The 22,445-nt window shown below is 44.2% G+C and overlaps 1 protein-coding gene across 1 annotated transcript; it reads right to left on the minus strand.

Annotated features, from left to right (window-relative positions):
• Positions 1-18,888: 18,888 nt before the first annotated feature.
• Positions 18,889-20,723, minus strand: her6 (hairy-related 6). The gene is made up of 4 exons (XM_050054753.1): positions 20,391-20,723; positions 20,108-20,203; positions 19,910-19,997; positions 18,889-19,750 (listed from the first exon to the last, which is right to left on the minus strand). The coding sequence occupies exons 1-4, from the start codon at positions 20,496-20,498 to the stop codon at positions 19,209-19,211; spliced, it is 834 nt and encodes a 277-aa protein (XP_049910710.1). The 5' UTR covers positions 20,499-20,723; the 3' UTR covers positions 18,889-19,208.
• Between the last annotated feature and the right edge of the window lie 1,722 nt (positions 20,724-22,445).

The following is a 22,445-nucleotide window of genomic DNA, read 5'->3' on the forward strand; positions in this document are numbered from 1 at the left end:
CTTTTTAAAAATGTTTCCTGCAAATAATGGAGGAAGTGCGCAGGAGGAATAGGAATGGGGTGGAGGAGGGGGGTGCGGGGTTGTTGGAAGATGGAGCAGGAAAAATTGGGGTGGGGTTTGGGGCACTGAGCTACTTGTGATGAAAGGAGCTTCTTCTTTCACTGCCAGGATCCACATGGGCATTCTTCAAGCTCACCCAAGCAGAACTTGGCTCCACACACACACACACACACACACACACACACATGCACCACCCACTACCATAAAGTCCACTAATGCTCCTCCACATCCTCTCCACCCCACCTCAACTTTATCACACACCTGAAGGCCTGCCTGCTGCCCGAATACACAGCCTGCCCTCCCCTACGCTTGTCTGTCATCATGCTCCTATGGTTACAACAACCCTAAACCACACACACACACACACACACACACACACACACAGATAGAAATAGATAAGGAGAGGACACACTTGGCTACACACACACTGAAAGTCAAACACATGCACAGTTAAACACTGCATGGCCCCCCTGGCCGTCAGATTAGCCCGTCTCAGCCTGTATGTGCAGGAGTTAGGTTGTAATTACTTCTCCATTCTGTTTCTTTATTCATTTCACTCTTGCTGTAGTTCTCTCTGTTGATTTTACAGCTGCTCACCACTACATACCCATCACCTATCCAAGAGTAAACCTGCTTTTCAACTCATTTCTTATTACTTTAATGTGCATACTTATGTACTTATTATTGTAATGTATGTTTTAAGTATCGCAAAAAGTAAATAATATAGGATTTGCACTATACTACATATAAAACATGTCCATTTAACAATATCACTGTATATTCAGAGCCAGTCAATGCACCATATAACACCAAATATCACCACCAAAATTGTAAAAAATAATGAAGATGTGACTGTGTTAAAGTTGCTGATTTTTGGTACATGTTGGATGCACATGCCGTAGAGATGTAAGGAATGTTTTTGGTAAAGATGGTGGCCAGTTTGCACACCAACCCCACACAGCTGCAAGACAAACAGCATACAAAGATAAGAAAGAATCTCCTCACACTAATCTTGAATGTTAATGAAGACCATGCAGGTCAAAATGTTGCATTAATGCATTTTCTTTGGAGCTTGAAAATTTTAGGGAACGTTCTTCTACTCTCCAGGATCATTCAGCAGTGCAGCCCAGTTAACAGAAGAAATGCTGGCATTGTATGTGTCTGCAAACCAAGAATATGTTACATTTACACATTTCATATTGTTTCTACAGTGATGTAATAAATAAGCTGAATTTGTCATTGGTAGATGACATGTCAGCTAGGCCAGATGACTGCCAAGCTGCAGACCACTGCCCGAGACCAACACACAACAAAACTGGTTTTGTTTTAGCGAGTCATTACTGTGTTTCCATCGGCTTTTTAGGTTCCAAATGTGGGTGTTGTGTAGCGACCCGTTGATGTTTTTCCACTGGGGATAGTGCCATTAAAAGTGGTTGTTTTTTACAGAGACATTGCCATATTTCCTGCCAGAATTGTGCCCCCAAAACTGGTTATTTTAAGCCAAAACAGGATCTTTTCCTAACCATAACCAAGTGGTTTTGTGCCTAAACTTAACGACACATTAACCACAGTGTATCCGCTACATAATAACGTGTAAATGTAACGTATCCGTGGTTTGCAGAAATGTACAATGCCAACATTTTTACTGGCGACTGGGTTGAGCAGCAGTGTGTCTTGCTGATGTGATGCTGAGACTGCACAGTAAGACCAATAGAAGCTAGAAGACAACTATTTTCTCTGTGTTCTCTGTGGATAAAACCACCATGACCTACTTTACAGCAAACTTCAGTAAATTAGGTATCATTTTATAAGGGATTCCCCATCAACAATTAGAAATTTTATATAAGGCGTTATCCTACACTGCTGTACAACATACATATACATGCAAAAAGCTCTTTCAGTTAAACTGGATGTCCGTCATTGCACAGGAGGTATTTTACGACTTGGATCCGGAATAAATCTGCCATGCTGATGATTGAGATATGAGAGATTTTCATTTAATCTCTTTTCATATTGCATGCCTGCTTCTCATCTGCATACTACTGGGCTTGATTGTTTATTCATTTCCTCCCACGCGCAGCCCTAAGATCTCCAGTAACACTACCACAGATACCAAGAAGAACAGAAGTCAAGGCCTCCTCCTCCACCCACGTATCCAATCTGTCCTTCCAAAATGAGCGGCGACAGACGATTTCCTGTGCGCTAGAATCCTTAACCTCTTATTCCCAGCTCCAAGGCTGGTGGGAGACTTGGGGAGGGGTTAGAGGTCCGGCATCTTTTCACACATCTTTGCAGACATAAAGAGCAAACAAACCTCCGGGTCTTTATCAATGAAATCTAAACCCCTCGGCTGATTTCATGTCTGTAGGCTGAGGCTGGGGGGATGCAGCGATGACCACCTGTTCTCTGTTTCTCCTCATAGTCACTTTTGTCATGGGCTTTACATTCTTTCAAACCATTACGGGCCCAGGGCGAAACTTAAGCTTTTGCCAATTTCTCCCTGGCTGCCCCATATATGAGAACCTATACAGTCTCCTTTCAAAGGCTGCTTATGTGTCTGTCGTCGTGTGAGGGAAATTAAAACACAGAGAAAGGGGTTATCTTGTGGGTTTCTATAGGCCTTACAGTTTTAGCACGAGTATCACAAGACTCGCTGCCGCTGAATGATTTTGGGGAGCATTTTCTTTTTTTAAACAAAAGCATTGATTTACAGGGGGCTCCTCTTTGTGCCAGCCCATTGAAATAAACTGTGTCATGGGAGCATTTATTGAAGGACTTTGGGGGTTTTAACAGGAGACAGTGAAAAGGGCTCCTCATACATACAGATTCCATCAACCAGCTATAAAAACTGAAGGGAGAGGAGTCTCATTTATGGGGTAACATGGTTACATTTTACTGCACTGTGGCATTGAGGCAGAGGAGGCAGAGAGGACGCCTCTTTTGTTTGCTGCACGGCTGCAGCAGACAATGATCGAGGCGTGTGGAGCCCAGGAATGTCCTTACTGTAGACACTCTCGGAAGTCGGGTTCGAGTGTGCGTCTGTCTGTCGCTTTGTCCTTGTGTCAGTGTGTGTCCATTTCCATGACAGATAGGACTGTGGGAAAAGTGCCCTTACAAACGCCGTCCATTGTCTGCCCTCCATTTATTTGCAGTACGGTTCACTTCGCTGATAAGTGATGGAGAGAACCGTAGATGAAACAAATTCAATCCAATGCAGCATTGTGACTCGCTTACATGAATCACTTCTGATTAGCCTCAAGCTGGCATGGCCGAGCCGTCAGCGAAACTGCACAATCACACAGAGGCCTCGCAAAAAAAAATCAGGAGTTCCCCGTCCCATTAAAGACTGGTCACTTCTCTGCCCTGCTACACAGGCGCTCAGAAACCACTGTCAGGCCTCACTGTCACTGTCGTCACGTAGTCAGCCATAATGGGCTCTGACTATTATTAATACAGGGCCTGAAGCGCTCCCAGCTACATCCAAGGGCTCGCCATAAAATATGTTAATCAAATCGGGCCCCTGGGGGCCCCTCAAAGGGAGCTTTAACACAAATTGAATATCACTGATGGCTTTGGAGGAGGGGTTGGTCTCGAAGGGGGGAGGCCCTAACCCTGTTAGTCACACGGGTCAGGGCTCAATGATGCTGCATATTTCCAGTCACTGTCAATTACCCTGATATCGTCTGTGGAGGGTCGCATGCAGCCAGTGCTTCAGGGGGAAAGAGGGAGCGCTCAGCAACTGGTGGCTGGATCTGTTGAGCACGTGGGAAAACCAGAGTAGGTGTCTGCCTGTGTGTGTGTGTGTGTGTGTGTGTGTGTGTGTGTGTGTGTGTGTGAGAGAGAGAGAGAGATTTTGTGATCTTCAGAACGAATCGTCAGCCCCTGTCAGCCTGGGATGCCACACGCTAATCACACTAATGCCTATTGGCCGAGTTAAGGAGGAAGCGAACATGCCAGCTTTAGATTAGTGGATCATGTAAATTATCTATCTTCCGCAAATCTATGACAGCTCTACCACTCGGTGCTCACAGAGACAGAGTAATTATGATGGCTCTAAAGGTTTCAATGCGGGTCTATAGACAATACGTCTATTCTAAGAAAGACGGACCATAAGGGACCAATTAAAAACGAGACAAATTAAACTTAAAAAAGATGTGATGTGCAGTTAAATATCTCCTGGTAGTAATGATGCAGCTCTGAGGCTTGAATGGAGCAGAACCCCATCAGCTGACAACATAGTCTAAATATAGCGCTCTAGGAAATGGAGGAAGAGTAATAGTCTTTCAGACGTCTCTGTGCATCTGCGTATGATGCAAAAAGACTATTTATACTTTCAGGTTTATTGTGACTAAATATGCAGCTTGATTTTTTTCCCTCCCATGACGGACAGAAGTGGTAAAAGGCAGAGCCTAAAATCTGGCAATGCATTGTCCTGTTGCATGACTGTAAATATCACCTGTGAAAAAACGAATGACAAAGAGCAACCTCTGACATGTTTGACCTTTAAACTTTTGATTTAGGTCACATCCAAACTGCAAAAAAGGCCTGTGGGATGGAGTCCCTTGGACAGTGGTGAAAAAAAGGAAGCTCTTCATTGAAAGCCAAGAAACACTGGGTTTAAAAGCGGCACTGCATGAACACAGCTATGGAAACTCCTCAAACCAGCATCATCAATTTCTGTCAAACTGCTGTCATCATTTTGTCAAAATACAGTCAACAACAAGCTGTGCATGTATTCATATGTTGGTGAAAATATGTCTGGATGACAGCAGAGATGTTGGATACTCCACTTTTTTCTGCCCTGAAAACTTTTCTCTTCCATTTAACCAGCAAATTTAAGTCCCTGAAACACCAAACCGACATCAAAGAACTAGTGCTGATGAAGCCTGACTTTTGCGTCACCTCATGTCACCTTTGTCTGGGCCAAAAAGTCACACTTGAACACGCAAACACCACAGCCAACAGCCAATTAGCACGTACATCCTGCCCCTGCATGACAGGAAATAATTCTTCGTACCAGCAGGCTGTGGTAGTATTTATTTGTCATTCAAAAAGGGAAACCGGAAGACCAACAGGACAGATTCAAGATGCGAGTTAACCAGTCAGCACAATGCCCCATATAATCCCATTGGTCACAATAGTGATTGTAAAAAACCCCCAAATGATATATCGGTGCATTTCCAGCAAATATTGAAATGATAAAGGGTCTCAATGAAATATGGCAGTGTGACATGTTTAGTGTAAACTGTCACATGACCAGAGATTTTTACTTCCTGGTTGCATCAAAGCTCCCATACAAAAGGTTAGTAAAGTATGTTAACATAAAAATAGGACAGAGATTTTTGGTACACATTATCTTTAAGGTGTCTAGTACTGATGTGTGTATTTGCAAGTACTCATATTTGTTCAGTGCGGTCACATAATTTGTGAACATGTTGACAGCAACAATAGTGGGATAATAAGGTGCATCTAAATGTACATATACTTATATAGAGCCATAGTTCGTATTCTACCTAACTTTCCATTGTTTTTTAAAGGTTCACTTTGAGTGAAGTTTTGGAAATGTGGGATCTAGTTGACGGCACAGACAATGCATACAACCTTACAGTTGTCCCTCAAAATCAAATAGATGGTGTCTTCAGTGACTGTGACAGCAATGGGTCAGATATAGACTGTGAGGGGGACACAGGTCATTTGCCAGCCAGGCTATTCAGTTCATATGAACCCTGGACTTTCACCCGGGAACCTAGTGTTTGCTTCCCGAATACCAACCCATGATGTTTTTTTTTTAATCCAACCACCTCTTTTGTTGCCTAAACCCAATCATGTGCTTTTGTTGATGTCCTGGTGTTGGATTAACAACACAACCTGATGTTGAAAGAACAAAGCATATTTACCGTGCACTAGTGAACAATAACTCAAACAATTACGAACCATTTCTGCTCAAAAGCTCAATGGCTAAATTAATCACCTTACCTTATATAAAACCTGACAAAAAAAGCCAACAAGGGCAAAAAAGCGCCAATGATGCAGCACACACCGAAAAAACTAGGGCGACAGACGCACACCAACAGCCTGACTTTGACCGACGGCTGACCATCGGCTTAGAGTTTCAGGGCCCTTAAACATTTTTACAGCCATCTGTCAAGTTCATGGGGTGAATGTTTCATACCCAAACGATAAGATCTTGAGTAGAGTATGCCCTTAACTGTTCTGCGGTAAAACAACCCCATTGCCAGGATGTTGCATTAATATTGGACGATTTTGCATGAGCCATGATTACAGTCAATGAGGACATTTTTAAATGTCTACTGCCAATGTTTGCCTGGTAACTACAGTATGGTCAATGTCAGGGAAAGATCACAGTTATGGCAATTAATGGATGGTTAAAGTATTGCTGGGAAAGACTTTGGAAAAAGTAGCTATGGTTAAACATATTTGATTGTAACTGTAACACAAATTAAAGCACACACTACATCCTGTATTGGCACTGAGCGCTGGCAGCGGAAGTCAGACAAGCTCCCGCACAATGTATAGTTGTTCTGCTGTCTTACTCAGTCACTCATCTCTATCATTCAATGACTTATCTTCGCTTTCAGGGATGACACACTGCTGCTTCCCTTACAGCTGCTGCAACTGAGGAAAACAAAGAGAACCGGATGCTTTATGTTTTTGACCACACAACACAATACCATCAGAAACATGCCACTTATTCTTCTGAGGTCTCAGTTCCTCTGCCCACTCTAGGTGGCTACTTAACAGCTTCAGGGATAATCACATTGGACCCATTTCCCAGAGAAACCGGGGTTTACATGTCCATGACAAGCTTGCCAGGACCCCAGCACACACAAACACATACTCACACACGGGCATTTGTCTAATTCATGATGCAAACCGGAGCTGAGATAAAAGGGTCTGGTGGGAGTGTTTGAGAATACACTCCACAAAGGTGAAGTTACAGAGACAAATGAGGTGGGAGGCATCAAACACACACACACACACACGCTTCAAAAGACACACTCAGTCTAAAATAAACCCACACTTGGGCTTTGTCAACGTGTTTGGATCGCAGATAGACAAGCAAAGACACACAAACACACTCACCATCACACACTCACCATCACACACTCTAAGTGTCATAAACAAACTCTTCACTGTGCACACCCTTAAACAATTACACACTGACACACACAGCTCGCTTTGTGTCTACAACGTCTCGTGGTCGTATCTCTGCGGCCAGCTCCTCTGCGGCTCCCGCCACTGGCTCCAAAAAGGGAAAGAGGATTAACTGCTGGTCCACGTCACAGTTTAGGCTGCTTTTGCGTGGACGGAGCAGAGGGAGGTGGGATAATGCCATTTCATGTCTCTGAGCACCGACATGATGCAATGTATCTCAGTGGTGAAACACTTTAGTGCAGGAGGAACACAATAAAACCAACCAAGAGAAACAAGACCAGACCAGAAGGATCTCTGGGTGAAACTGAGGAGCGGAGAATCTCTAAGAAGTTGCTACACTCTGGTTTAAATGTGAGTGCTTTGTGTTTAATGACAGAAGCTCTTCAGAAACATAAATGGTTAAACTTTTCACAAATGCAAACTTCCAATGAACTGTGCTGATCATGCCCAAACAATACATTAAAGAGCCTTTTCAGATGTTTTTCCGTGGGTGGGTGCAAGTATTTATTTTCCCTGTTATGACTTGGCTTCTTGAGAATCCTGGCTTCAAGAGCAAAACCTTTTCATACTGCTCATTTAGGTCAGCAAATAATACAACCTAGATTCCAAAAAAGTTGGGACGCTGTGTAAAACCTAAATAAAAACAGAATGCAATGATTTGCAAATCTTCTTCAACGTACAGTAGGGAAAATTAGTATTCAACATGTCAATTTTTTCATTAAACATATTTCCAATGCAGCTGTTCACTTGAAATTTAGACCAGACATTGGTACAGTGGCGCAAGGTAGTTGCACGCTATTGTGCACATGCTGTCCCATCACATGATCAGAGACTTTACACTGGGTAACATTAACATACATATCACCCAGCAAACATCTTTGAATATCTGCATATTACAAAAATACCAAAGAAAATTCGAATATACTAATTTTTATTATAGTTTTTTTTTAATAAGCATATACTTTTATTATAGATGTTATTGACTATTTTACAAAAAATAAAGAGAGTCCTCCTTTGAACACAGGCATATTTCCAAGTTGGCAATCACTCTTAAGGGTCCATTCTCCACCCAACACATTACTGGAGAGCCAGCTCTCTCTATGAGACCCTCCACCTCAAGGGCCCCAGTGCAACCACACTGCTTGCACTGTCTATACTTAAATCGTAACATTTCAATCCATACAAATTCTGTGCAATAAAGTGAAACAACACAGGGAATCGGTATTGAACACACTAACTTTTTGGTTGGCCTGTTTGTGAAACTTGAGAAAGAGATTTCACATTCAAAACTTTAACAATTATTGTCCTAAGTTTCCAAATGCTTACTAAGTGTTGTTAAAAGGAAAAGGTGATGTCACACAGTGGTAAACACGCCCCTGTCCCAACTTTTTTGGAACATGTTGTAGTCATCAAATTCAGAGTGAGTGTACATTTACAAAAAAACAATAAAGTTTATCAGTTTGAACATTAAATATCTTGTTCTTGGACTGTATTCAGTTGAATAAAGCTTGAAAAGGATTTGGAAATCTTTGTAGAGGACGAAGTCTTGCATTCAATAGCTTTCTCCGTCTTCTCGTACAACCCAATTTCCAAAAAAGACAGGAGGCTGTGTAAAACATAAATGAAGTCAATGCAATGATTTGCAAACTTTTTGACCTACATGTATATTCAGTTTCATACAGAACAAAGACAAGATATTTAATGTTTAAACTGATTAACTTTATTGTTTTTGTAAATATATATTCACTCTGAATTTGATGCCTGCAACACATCCCAAAAAAGTTGGAACAGGTGCAACAAAAGACTGGGGAAGTTGTGAAATGCTCAAAAAACACCTGTTTGGAACATCTTCATCTTCATCTTCTAACCGCTTCATCCTCTTGAGGGTCGCGGGGGAGCTGGAGCCTATCCCAGCTGACATCGGGCGAGAGGCAGGGTACACCCTGGACAGGTCGCCAGACTATCGCAGGGCTGACACATAGAGACAAACAACCATTCACGCTCACATTCACACCTACGGACAATTTAGAGTTATCAATTAACCTAGTCCCCAATCTGCATGTTTTTGGACTGTGGGAGGAAGCCGGAGTGCCCGGAGAGAACCCACGCTGACACGGGGAGAACATGCAAACTCCGCACAGAAGGGCTCCCACACCTGGGATCGAACCGGGAACCCTCTTGCTGTGAGGCGACAGTGCTAACCACCACACCACCGTGCCGCCCTGTTTGGAACATTTTACAGGTAAATAGGTTAATTGGTAACAGATTAAAGTATCATTATTGGGTATGAAAGGGGCATTTTTGAAAGGCTCAGGTGTTCACAAGTATAGACAGTTACTGAAAAACTGTTTAAGAGTTTAAGAACAACATTTCTCAACGCACAGGTGGAAGGGATTTATGAATTTCATCATGAATGTTGTGTCCTCTGGGCTAAAGGACAGGACCCTCCAGATTGTTACCAGCACAAAGTTTAAAAGCCAGCATCTGTGATGGTATGTGGGTGTGTTAGTGACCATGGCATCATGCATAACTTGCACATCTGTGAAGGCACCATGAATGCTGAAAGGTCCATACAGGTTTTGGAGCGACATATGCTGCCATCCAGACGATGTCTTTTTCAGGGACGTCCCTGCTTATTCCAGCAAGACAACGCCAAGCCACATTCTGCACGTGTTCCAACAGCGTGGCTTTGTAGTCAAAGAGTGCTGGTACTAGACTGGCCTGCCTGCAGTCCAGACCTGTCTCCTATTGAAAATGTGTGGCGCATTATGAAGTGCAAAATACGACTACGGAGGTCCTGAACTGTTGAGCAACTTAAGTTGTATATTAAGCAAGAATGGGAAACAATTTCAACCTCGAAACTACAACAATAAGCGTCCTCTGTTCCAAAATGCTAACTGAGTGTTGTTAAAAGAAAAGGTAATGTCACACAGTGGTTAACATGATCCTGTCCCAACTTTTATTGAACACAAGTTGAAAGGGATTTACAAATAATTGCATTCTGTTTTCATTTTACTTTTACACAGCATCCCAGCGTTTTTGGCATTGGGTTCTATTACTTGTTGGTCTGTACTTATTCTTTTGGATAAAAACAAATATCTGTAATAACAAAACAAAAGCTCCCAAGTAACGTGATCCACCATTTTGCCACAACTTATTACTTCTCTGTGCATTGTGCAATGGCCTCCATTAATGATGCATCCTTGATTATAATGGTTCTGCTCCACACTGGTGTAAACACAGACGGCCTCACTAGATAGCACCAGAACCAGATCTAATTTTGTGGAAAAGGGTAAAAGTGTACACGTGTACGTACAGTATATGTGCTTGAGCTACGTTTCTCCTAACTCACTGTTGTCTCCCACGTGATTTATTTTCTAATGTTCATTCATGATAATTAAAATGACCTGTGATAATATTTACACTGATCTGGAAGGAAACCCGATGTCAGCGCAGTGCAAAAAAGCAAAAGTGCATAAAAATGATGTCAGTTTAAAACAAGAAAAAGTACATATGGACACACAGCAGACCGCACTACAAGCAGTCTGTAGGCTGCACACACCCAACAGTCAAACACATCACAGCAAGTTTCTCGGCAGGATTCCTCATTTGTGGAGGAGTTTCTTCGTTCAGAGAACATTACCATCATTTCCCACGCTGAAGTATGAGCCACTAAATCAAAGAACACAAACAAAACTGTTTGCACAGTCAAGACTTAATCCATCAGTTTCTGTGCAGACACCTCCCTCCTCTGTATTCCATGCTCCTGTGTGTGCGTGCGTGTGTGTGTGTGGCCTTGAAGTTAACATTACATCATTAACACCATCATCACGACTTTACAACAACAACAGCCAGTGTGTTGATTTACTGACATCAAACTCTCTGACTCCATCCCAGCTCCATCAGAGTGAAAAAGAGCTGGACATCCGGACCCGTTTGATGTATTCAAGGGTCAAAAAATCTGGTTTCTCTTTCCCTTCATCTCAGAGGGGCCCAAGCCTCGGCGGAGGGGCTGTTAAAAGCAGGAAAATAAAACCAGCCACGCGAGGGCAGAGCTCGTAGATCATGCAGCCAAACAGCGTGTAGGTTGAGTGTGTTAGGGGTGTGTTTTGCTCTCCTGCTGGACTTCACAAGTCTCTCTAGGCCACATTAATTGATCTCAGCCTGGCTTGCATGTGGAAAGAGACACAAAACCCCACACAAAATGATGATGTAGTGTGGGAGCAGCGGTTGGTAAGCTGCAAGCATGGTCACACATACCTTAGGAAATCCATATTGTAGATGAACTCAGAGCAGGTACCAACTGTACCTCCCTCTCACACACACAGGCGGGAGTACGATATACAGCCAAAGTAAATCATCTCAACATCCTTCAATATAAAAACACATATGGGAACGTAACCAGATTCAGACTGCATCGTGTTACGCACTGTATGCAAAAGAAAAGATCATTGTGGCAACAATGAAAACTAGAGCTGACCTCTGACCTGTTGTGGAGACAGGCAAGAGAAAGGCTTAAAACTATACTTTTTAAGGGCGGGCCGCTTGAGTGACAGGTCACTTCTGGCTCCAAAAACATAGATGGCGACGTCCAAAATGCAGCACTGGAGGCTTCTTAACGGCATTCCACAAACCAACGTGTGATGTCAAGATAGCCATGTCTGTTATTTTCTGCACTCTATGAGGAAGTATTGACTATTCCTTGAGGGGTAAACAAAATTCTACCATTTTTTTTGCTAAATAAACCATCAAAAAACGCAGTGGATAACCTAGAATAGCACAGTAACAAAGCTGAAACAGGGCTGTTTTCCGAGAGAAAAAAAAATCACAGCTTGGAGATACATGGTTTTCACGGTGATGTAATGCTGTCATGGGGTGGATATCCTCACGTCACTTCATGCAGCATAAGCCCCCTTCTTTGACTACAATAATTAGACATGCAGATTTCAAAGTTTTCAATTTGGAAATACAAATAATTTATAAGTCTTTTAATTTATTTAATTTTGGCTCATCCTCACTGTTGTCTTAAAATACACAAGTTACAGTACATACATTGAAGAAGTATTTAACTGCTGGGAAGATGGTCTCTTCATAAAAGTGGGCTGTCTATGCAGCAGAAAGATGCAAATACTTTTGAAACTGGCGCTGCACCAGAGAAAACAAAGAAGAAGGGCTGTGGTTTTGCTCAAGAGGTGAAAAAACCTACAACTACTAGAATGCACTGAGCGGCACCAGAATCAACAAACCCTCCCGCTAGTACGGCGGCCAGCTTAGAACAAACTATCTCAAATTACAGTTAAACTGTAAGATAAAATATGTTCCTGAAAACATTTAAGGTGTGAAAAGGGCAAAGCAGTAACAGAAACTTGGTTTATTTTTGGATCAGCACTCTTTACTTTCACAGTTTGATCTGGGTTATAGAGAGAGACGCTCCTAAACTCTTTGTGTTCGTGGTGGCTGCGGGCATACAAAAATTAGAGTACAATTTGTAGTTAAAGCAACGGCCCAAGAGGCAGCAAAAATCCAATGTGCAGGAAGATCTGGATGCTGGCAAGCGGACATTTTACCACAGTTCATTTAGACACACTACCCACATTGTTATGATACAAAGCTGGTTGAAAATTGGAAAAATAGAATGAAAAATGAATTTGCAAAATGCTGAAGAACCAATCAATATGAAAAAAAAAACCATGCAGGAAGAACATAGCAACATAGCAAACCTTAGCTGATCTCACCTGACTCCACCAATGTCAAACCCTCTGAGCACACACTGAATAACTCCCGAGAAATAATATCACATTAACAGCATATGTATGTACATTTTACACATTTCAAATTATTGTCATAGCTTATCAAAATCTGTCCTGTTTTTTATTTCTGGGGACAACTCTCAGGGGCCCTGACCCTGAAGTCGAGAAACTTGCTTTGAATGACAAAAGCAAGAGGCTCAGAAGTGCTTCATGAAGAACCTCTTTGTGTGATATCAAAACCAACCAAACTGTCACCGTTGGCAGTTGTTTGGACGTTGGTGTGGTGGGAACTTGTTTGCCTGGTCTATTTGTTTGTTGTGATGGTCTCTGAGGGGGGAAACCCTCCCACTCAATTGGCCTTGGGTTCCAGAGTAGCTGGAGGACAGGTCATACAAAGGCGCAGTGTGATGGGGTCATCACTGTCACAGCCCAGAGTTGGGGGATGTGCCAACTGTGTAACTGACAGCATCTTATGGTTGCCATGTCCTGCTCTCCTCAAGCCACCATGCCCTGAAACCATCCACCAATACCCCTCAATAACATGTTTACCAACCAAAACTGGGAGGATGGGCTATAGGGATGAAAAAGACTACTTCTAAAGGATGGAGACTATAAAAGAAACAATCATCCAGCATCACAGGACCACCTTTGCTAGAGTTCTTGTTTTTGAGTGTGTGTGAGAGGCTGGGCTGGTGAGAAACACTGTGGATTTACATAGCAGTCTGCGACTTCAAACGAGGTGGCTGACATTTGAATGGGCTGGTGGTGGGAGCCTCTGGTGGGTTTTTTTTGTTGCCATGCAGGGTGAGCCAAGGAAAGTGGGCACGCACTCTGGTGGGATTTGTGTGTAGACAGCTTGTCCTGTTTACTGGGCCCACAGGTTACCATAGGAGCCCCGCACAAACTGAGTGTGTGAGAGACAAAGAAAGAGTGTGAGAGAAAGATAGGAAGACTGGGAGATGGAAGCATAAGAAGGGCACACCATGTAGCATTAGATGGGTACTGAGTCACCGGGTACGCCACTAAGAGAGGTCAGAACAACTCTGATGACTAATACACTAATAATAGGGGAGTGGAGGTTGGGTCCATGAGACCTGGATGCCCTTTTGTAAGAAAGTACATAAAATTTCTAGCTCCCCGACTCCAGTAGCTTTTATGGATAATTGACAAATGCGAGCCAAGTAGTACATTCCTGTTTATTAGCATCATGTAAATGCAGAGGTCTGTATTTTAGCATCGAGAACCAAATCCATCCCCTTTAAATGAAAGCTGAATTGAGACATGCACATAGTGAGAAAAGACTTTCATTAATGGTCCAGTGTGCAGGATTAAGGGGGATATGTTGGCAGAAATAAGTTTTATGTAGTGTGTAATCACCTGAAAATTAGAATCGTTGTGTTTTCATCCATATCCACATTGGGAACGGATCCTCATCCTTCAACATCGCCATGTTGCACTACCCTGTTTCTACAGTGGCCCGGAACAACAGCACCAGCTATAGATAGGGCCATTCGCATTGGCAAACGTAGTTAGCGGCAGATGAAACTGATTTATTCAGTGTTTTTACTGGTTTAAATCACAGGGTCCATGTCTTTTGGAGAGAAAAAGACCTCTGTGGACAATTTTGCTTTTGGTAAAAACCTCCTAAATGTCTGGATCTTATGTTATCAGAGAAAAAAGGTGAGCATTTATTAGCAGGTGCTAGGCTAGTGGCCTTTCTCTGCCAAACAATATTGGAGAAACGCTGTTTTGTAACCAAAAACCTGCCTTCTTCAGTGTTTTTACCGGTTTAAATCACCGGATCCCTTTGTTTTGGAGAGGAGGAGACCTCTGCTGACTATCCAGCTCAAGTGAAAATGGGCGGGCTCGCTACTCGCACGACTGATGCGATAACGCAAATTAACAAAATGGTCCGGCGTCCAAACTCACGCGTTACGCGCAGCGCGTAACGCGCCGAGATGACTTTGTATGTAATCTCGACGCACGAATTTGCGAATTCACGCTCGGTGTGAACGCACAGTATGAATGAAATGCATAGTCAGCTGTTTGTTGTCTTACACTACTCCTTTGATCTCAATTTTTTTCTGACCTTAACAAAAAAAAATTCAGACTTTTCTATCATCATTGCTTTCTTTTATATAAACAGTGAAATACCGGATTATTTCATCTTTTCAGCATGGATGTATTACTGATTGGGCTTACTGGACACAGGCCCAGGGGCCGAAAGTGTCAGGGTGCCCCCTGACCTTCACCTGCAAAATGCCATTTAAACTAACATGCACCGATCGGGAGGAGACTCAGAATGACCACAAAGAAACATATCATAACTACAAGGAGATGCAAAACAGCTGCAATTTGACACAGAGGCTCAACTATGAAAACAGGTGGAAAAAACTGCAAAGACACACAAAACAACTACAAACAGACACACAACCAAAGAGGCTAAACAACTTTAAGGTCTGTGTGTCCTGCTTCTATGTAAAAGACGTGGTGGGGCCTTCTGCATGTCTGCGCCCAGGGCCCCGCTGTCTTATAATCCACCCATGCTTTTCAGGTCTGTAAAATTCCTTCAACCTAAACAACTGGACAAGGCCAGATGAGACCACAGTAAGTGATGTGGGTCAAAAGTAGCTATTGCTTCACTTTAAGGTGTCACAAGCCAAGAAGGTTGGGGACCTCTGCTCCACAGAGTCCTGTGCATGTGTTGCACTTGGCAAATAAGATGGCTGGCCTTCATTCTGTAATTAGTTAATCTGAACATGTCACACTGATGCAGAACAATGATTAAAAAAGATCCTAAAATACGCCTGGACAGCTGTGGCTAAACTTCAGACCACGTCCAACCATAACAGTGTCAGCCTCACGAGGGAGAAATGTTAGTTCAGCACACAGGGAACCAAAGGGAAAAACCCTTTGCTCCTGACAAGGAACACCTGTCTGAATGAGTGGATACTGTGGAATGAGTGTAGGCCTCTGGGACAGAGGGAGGGGAGCATGTGCGGGAGTGTGTGCATGTGTCTGTCTGTGTACAAAAATCTGTGTAAATACCCAGTCAGGGTCATACATGAGTCTAACGTAAACTTTAATTGCAGATTGAAATTTCCATTGTATTGTATGCGTGGATCAGGATTCAGTCTGCATATACACACTGATCCACTTCCGCCTCCACACAGATCCAACACTTCTCTCTCCCCTCCCACAGCTTTCCCTTTCCCTGCCTGGCTGCTCTGCTGGCTGGCTGACGAGCCGTGCTGCCTGGCTCGGTGGCGGTTGCCCTGTCTATCAGTCTATTTCCAGGCTCAGGGCCCAGCGCCGAGGCAGGCAGTCAGTCAGTCAGGCGGTGTGGTGGAGGGCAGAGGGGTTGATGCGTGTGTCAGAGAGGCGCTCTCCCACATTCCCCCGGTGGCTGGCAGCAGGCCGGGCCTGCGGAGGGGGGTTCGCCTCTTTCTCACGACCTCTCAGGTTCCTGCGCTCATCTGGGAGCTATTCATTTCCTGCCAGAAAACAGCCTTCCCCTGCAACTGCAGGAGGAGGGGGGGTGCAAGGGGATGGTGGAGAGAGGAGGGGAGGGAGAGGAGTTTGGCTTCAAAATGAGTCCAGGGCTTGGTACAGCAAGCCCTGGGCTTAAATCATAAAGCTCTCGCTTGTCTGGGCTGCAATCAAAGACAGCCTAGTGACGGGCCGAGAGAGAGAGAGAAAGAGGAACCATGAGAGAGTGAGGGAGAGAGCGGACCATATGGTAGCACTTAGGGAGCCAAGGAGGAAGCAGAGGGGCTTTTTTTCCCTCCTTTCGCTCTCTGCATGCACGCGGAGTGTGGGAAAAGTTAATGGACACGCATGGCAGCTAACCCCCCGGTCGTGTTGTGACATGTGTGCGGTCACTCCGGCAGCTCGGCCACTGCACTGGGTAATTGGAGAGGCTCGTAAAGCTGTTCTCCAGAGGGGAAGAGACCACTGAAGATGTTGGTGGGTGGGGGGGAGGAAGGGAGGAAAGGAGGAAAAGGGGAAAAGGCTGTGAGGTGGGGCGAGAGGGCTCAGCAGCTGGGTGTTGTCCGGGTCACACCACGTGCCTCCCAGACGTCCTGCGTCCAGCTGTGGCCTCAGGGCTCAGGGCAGGAAGCTCGACACTGGTCCGAGCACAGCTGGAATGCTGTGGGAACGTTCTGTATATGTGTGTGTGTGACTGTGTGTGTGTATGTGTGGAAAAGCTCTGGCTCAAAGGAGGCTGACTGTTATCCCGTGTGGTAGGCCTTTCCTTGAACCCCCCTCCCCATCAACTTAACTCCCCACTACCTCACCCATTGTGCCCTTTGGCCAGGCATGTCCTCACCCAGCACCCTGCACAAACACACACACACAAGACGTATGCACGCACAGGCACGAGCGCACACATGGCTTCAATCAAACAGGGATGCATGGCCCCCCGTAAAAAGGTGTGATGGAAATTCAAAATGATGGCACTTATCCACACTTTGTGCCTCTTAGCGCACTGATAATTGCAAACACCTGCACCCCCTCCCCACACACACCCCCTTCAAAGAAGGGCCACACTCGGATAGCTGGAGGGGGCACACACACCTGGGCAGAGCAGAGCGCTACCACATGGCTCAGTGGCGAGGTGTTTAACGTGTCCTTCTGCTGTCAACCCCCCATCCCCTCCTGGCATCAAGGAACTCCCTCAGCTCTGATTAAAGACACAGCCGGAGGCTCGTCTCCGCTCCACACTGTCAGGAGATTGATGCTGCTGGCGATGTTAAAACTGACTGAACAGTGGAAATCCTCACAATGATGACTTTCTAGCTTTTTGGCTTTATCCCTCCAAATTGACGGCTAATTGTTAGATTAATAAGTAATTTTCAATTTAGAAACTTTTGTGTGGAAATAGCTACTGCATCATCTGCACTGATAAGAGGCCATGTAGCCATGTCATACTAAAATAAGTTAAAAACATGCAAACAAAAGATTCAAGTGACACATGTTTTGATCAAATCCTGCAACAGCTGGTCTGACAAGCTAATTTTACCCATAGATGTAACCTCAAACATCTCCAACAACTCATAGAATAGTAAATGATTTTCCTATTTCCATAACCATCTCTTAAATGAGCCAGAGGCTGCGCTCTTTTTTCATCCAAGACACACATCCACAGCAGCCATTCATGCTCCACTCATTGATCTGGAAAATACCAATCACATTGCAATGCACTTCTGCGCTGCTAGATGGCGTAAGTGACCTCTGTAAGACTCCAAAGTTTCCACCACGAGAGGTGAAACTGCTGGACGATCAGGAGAAACAGCACTAGTTTGACTCATGTGCCGGGTTAATGACAGAGCTACAGCCTCCTGTCTGACTCACTTATTATTTAGATAACAGAATTACAATTAGCCAAAAGTTTACTGACAGTCTGCTCCAGTGAGACTCACAGTGTGATAGCAGCGTTTTTGCTTAAAGACACTTAAAAATGATGCATGCCTCTTCATAAAAAGCGCTAAAATTTTGCAGAGATCACTGCAGACCCTTACATCCAGCATTACTCTTCTTTATATTTGCCTCAAGTGTTACCATTGATGCTGCTGGCTCAGAACATTTTCTATTTTCTATGCATTTCTGACTCTTATTGTGTTCAAAAGTTTTAAAAGTTTCTAAAACACATGTTGATTTCATGTAAATAGCAATAGAAAGTGATTTTGACATAATAAATAGAATAACGGAATTCAGAAAGTCTCTGGTTGCAAACTAAATGTGTTCTACCACTCAGCTTTGCCTTTACGCACACAGACAGCTTTACATACCATAGTTTAAGTACTAAATAAACTGCACTAACAGGCTGAAATGCATGATATCTGCAGTTTTACACATTTAAATCAGGTTTAAATTCCCCAACAAACAACGCAAGCGCATGTTATTTTTAATATCTTTACAAATTTATTTGTCTTCCAAAACGAAGAACATCATAAGAGCATTGAACATATCTTTGGCATCACACAGTAAAAAAAGACAACTCAAATATATATAAAAAAAATGCAGTGAACGGACTTCCACAATACAAATCTCATTTCAATATGAACTTTACTCCCTTGTTAGCTGTACAAATATAGTGCATACTCTTTCAATTTTACAAGAAAAAAAAACAAGATTCAAAACAACTTTCTAACATTGAACAAAGAGGGAACTATTAAGTGTCATTTTTTTTAAAAAGTCTTTATGGTCCTTGTCCACTTTTCACCAGGGTCGCCACACTGAGTCCGAGTTGCCTGACGGGGCTCCGGGGGAAACCGCAGCCGGTACGGGGACCGACGTGTTGACGTTATTGGCGTACACGGGGATAACGGGGCCGTTTGGCGCAAACGCCGCATTAGGTATGAGGAATGCAAACTGTCCGTCTGTGGCAGGCACGATCTGGAAACCGCCGTACACTTTGGTGGCGTCTGATGGTAAATTTGCAGGCGATGAGCCTCCTTTACAGGACACCGGGTTCATGGGCAGGACCTGCGGGGATGAGCTGGGGATCTGCACCATGGACTGGCCGAAGGAGGGGTGGGTTGGTCCGGCGGTGGAGGGGAGCTGGTGTTGGTGCTGATGCTGGCTGGGGTAGTTCATCGCGTTGATCTGGGTCATGCAGCTGGCCAAGTGGCCGAGGAGCCGCGTCCTGACTTCGGTGTTGACACCTTCGCAGGTGGACAGGAACCGGGTGACTTCATTCATGCACTCGCTGAAACCGGCACGATATTTTCCCAAGACAGTGGGGTCGGTGTTGAGGGCAGCTGCAGAGAAAACAGACAGGTATATTTGAGTCAGGACATTCACATGCACACGTTGTTTAACCTGTGAAATTTACACAGAGGTCTCGATTGTTGCAGCAGCCTGGAGATGTTGTAAAACGCACAGTCATGAGACAGATTACTCCGGGAAATGCGACTTACCGGTCATTTGAGCCCTCTGGAGGTTCCGGAGATGCTTCACCGTCATCTCCAGGATGTCCGCCTTCTCCAGTTTAGAGTGTCTGGAGCTCTGAGGGGACGGAAAACACACATGGTTAGGATTACGCGCTCACTTTCTCACTGTTTGACAGGGCTCGTTTGGAAATCTATTAATAACCAGGACGCAAAGTGAGTACTTACATCTTTTTTGAGCGCATCCAGGATGAGAGTTTTCAGCTGCCCCAAGCTCTCGTTGATTCTGGCTCTTCTCCTCTTTTCCATAATTGGCTTGGATGACTAAAGATAAGAAAGAAAATGACATAAGCTGTTAAATTTCTCTTTCGTGTTTCGTGCGTAAAAGTTAAAATCCTCGCTCTGGGTGAGGAGCTTCTGCAAAGTTGAATCCAACATGAAAATGTTCAGGTTTTCTGATTAGAGATGACACTAAAGGAGAAATGTTTTTCAACACAGGATTCATACTAACCTTTCTGTGCTCTGAAGCTGTCTTGGGTTTATCGGGAGTTGTGTTCATGCTTGCCGGGGTTGCAGCGACCGGAGAGGAGGAGGTTTTTTCCATCATATCGGCAGGCATCTTCTTATCAGAAATATCCCACAAAACCACAGCAAATTACGATCCAATTGTGTAGGAAAAGGACGATGAATATTTTCAGCTTGCAATATTCAAAAGTCCCCTCTCCCTTTTTTGAAAAAATCCTGAGATAAACAGCAAGTTAAAATCCGTTTGAGCGATGCGCAGCAGCGGCGGCGGCAGCGATCACGAGCGGATGCAGAGTCTCTCTGTTGGGCTCTCCGCGTGTGGCTTGTATTTATATCTCGCACTGCACGCGAACGGCTCGTGTGAAACTTCCCAAACTTTCTTTCCCACAGTAACTTTCCACCAATCAGGGCGAGGGACACGCGGCCCGAGGGAGGACGGCTCGTGGTCGGCGCCCTCCCATTGGTTGTTTGGCCGCTGGAGCTGGCGGCCAATGGCGCGAGGCCCGGGTTCAGGGCACAGCCGGGGAAACTGCCTTCAGTCTTCAATCATCGTACCGTTTACATATTAACAGTGGAGCCGCTGACTGGGCACCGCCACCAGGAGCGGGCACAGGGAGCTTTTATCTTGCACACAAGAGATAACAGCAGAAAATATAATAAAATAATTATTTTCAAAAGTGAAGTAAGTACAATAAATATGTGTAACACCATAATAATAATAATAATAATAATAATAATAATAATAAAATTCAGCCTTGAACCGATTATATTGTTTCCCATCTCCACAAACAAACTTGCCCTCTCACTTTGACACAGTTTAGGTGTCACAAATTCCCTGGTAAGTGCTTACAGCGAATGAAAATAGAAAGTAACACTTTTGTACCGTTTAAAAACCACCAGTGGGAAGTAGCAGCCTATCTGGCAATCAGAGTTTCAGTCATGTGGCATGGAGGCACGGGAGGGAGCAGTTTTTGTTTTCTTTTCTACCAAATTTCACAGATAGTTAATGATATTAGTAAAAAAAAACAACAACAACTTTAGACGACAACTTCAAACCACAAGAGGACACAACCTCAGATCCTCAGACGCACACACACACACACACACACACACACACACACACACACACACACACACAGCCCCCAAACACAACCATTATACTGCTGGAGTAACGTTAATTCAGCCTTCCCTCAGAGGAGGAAATAAAATTAAATGCGCACACTCCATTTCCATGCTATTTACCACTGTAGTTCCTAACTTTGTGGTACAAATTTTGGCATTTAAATCATCTGTCGGTGTTGTGAATGTGGAGCACGTGCCAGGATGTTTTATGAGCGCGGTGGTTGGAGGTTTGGCCGCCGGGCTGCCGGGGGGCCGCCGGGCCAGGGAAGAGGGTGGAAGGGTGAGGGGAGGGTATGTGGCGGCGGCGGCGGTGGTTTACATTAGAGGGGAAGGTAAATAGCAGCTGCTGTTTTAAAAGCCTGGGAAAACCACGCCTACTGAGAGAGCTGGATCGGGCTCCCTTATCGGAATGTGAGCCAGAGCAGAGATATTTCTGAGCCCGGAGAGCTCACACGATCAGACCGCTGCCTCCTCCTCCTTCTCCTCCTCCTCCTCCTCCTCCACCACCTCCTCTTCCCAGCCCCACAGCGTTCAAGGCTTTTTTAGATTTCAGGTCATAATTTCGTTTCCTTATCTTTATTGCAGTTGGAGAGACGCAAGAGCAGACGAGCAGTAAAGAGAGGAAGAAATAGGGCTCATAATTGCGTCTTATAGATTTATTGACGCGCGGCAGCTCTACATGTTTCAGGTTGTGAGACTGTGGTCACAAACAGGGAAGTTTATATGAACCTACGCGGTGTCTAAAATACATATCACCGTGTTTATGACACTAGTGGGGCATTTAAAGCCTTAAGAGTCCTTGCAGTGATAATCACATTGCTTCCTTTATTACCCGACTCATTTCATGGAATAAAAACTGTGACTTCGCTTAGAAAAACAAGCATGAAGTCGACTTATTCCCACTCTGTCATAACTTGTG

Source organism: Epinephelus moara, chromosome 10 (assembly GCF_006386435.1).
Source record: "Epinephelus moara isolate mb chromosome 10, YSFRI_EMoa_1.0, whole genome shotgun sequence".
NCBI classification, from domain to species: domain Eukaryota; kingdom Metazoa; phylum Chordata; class Actinopteri; order Perciformes; family Serranidae; genus Epinephelus; species Epinephelus moara.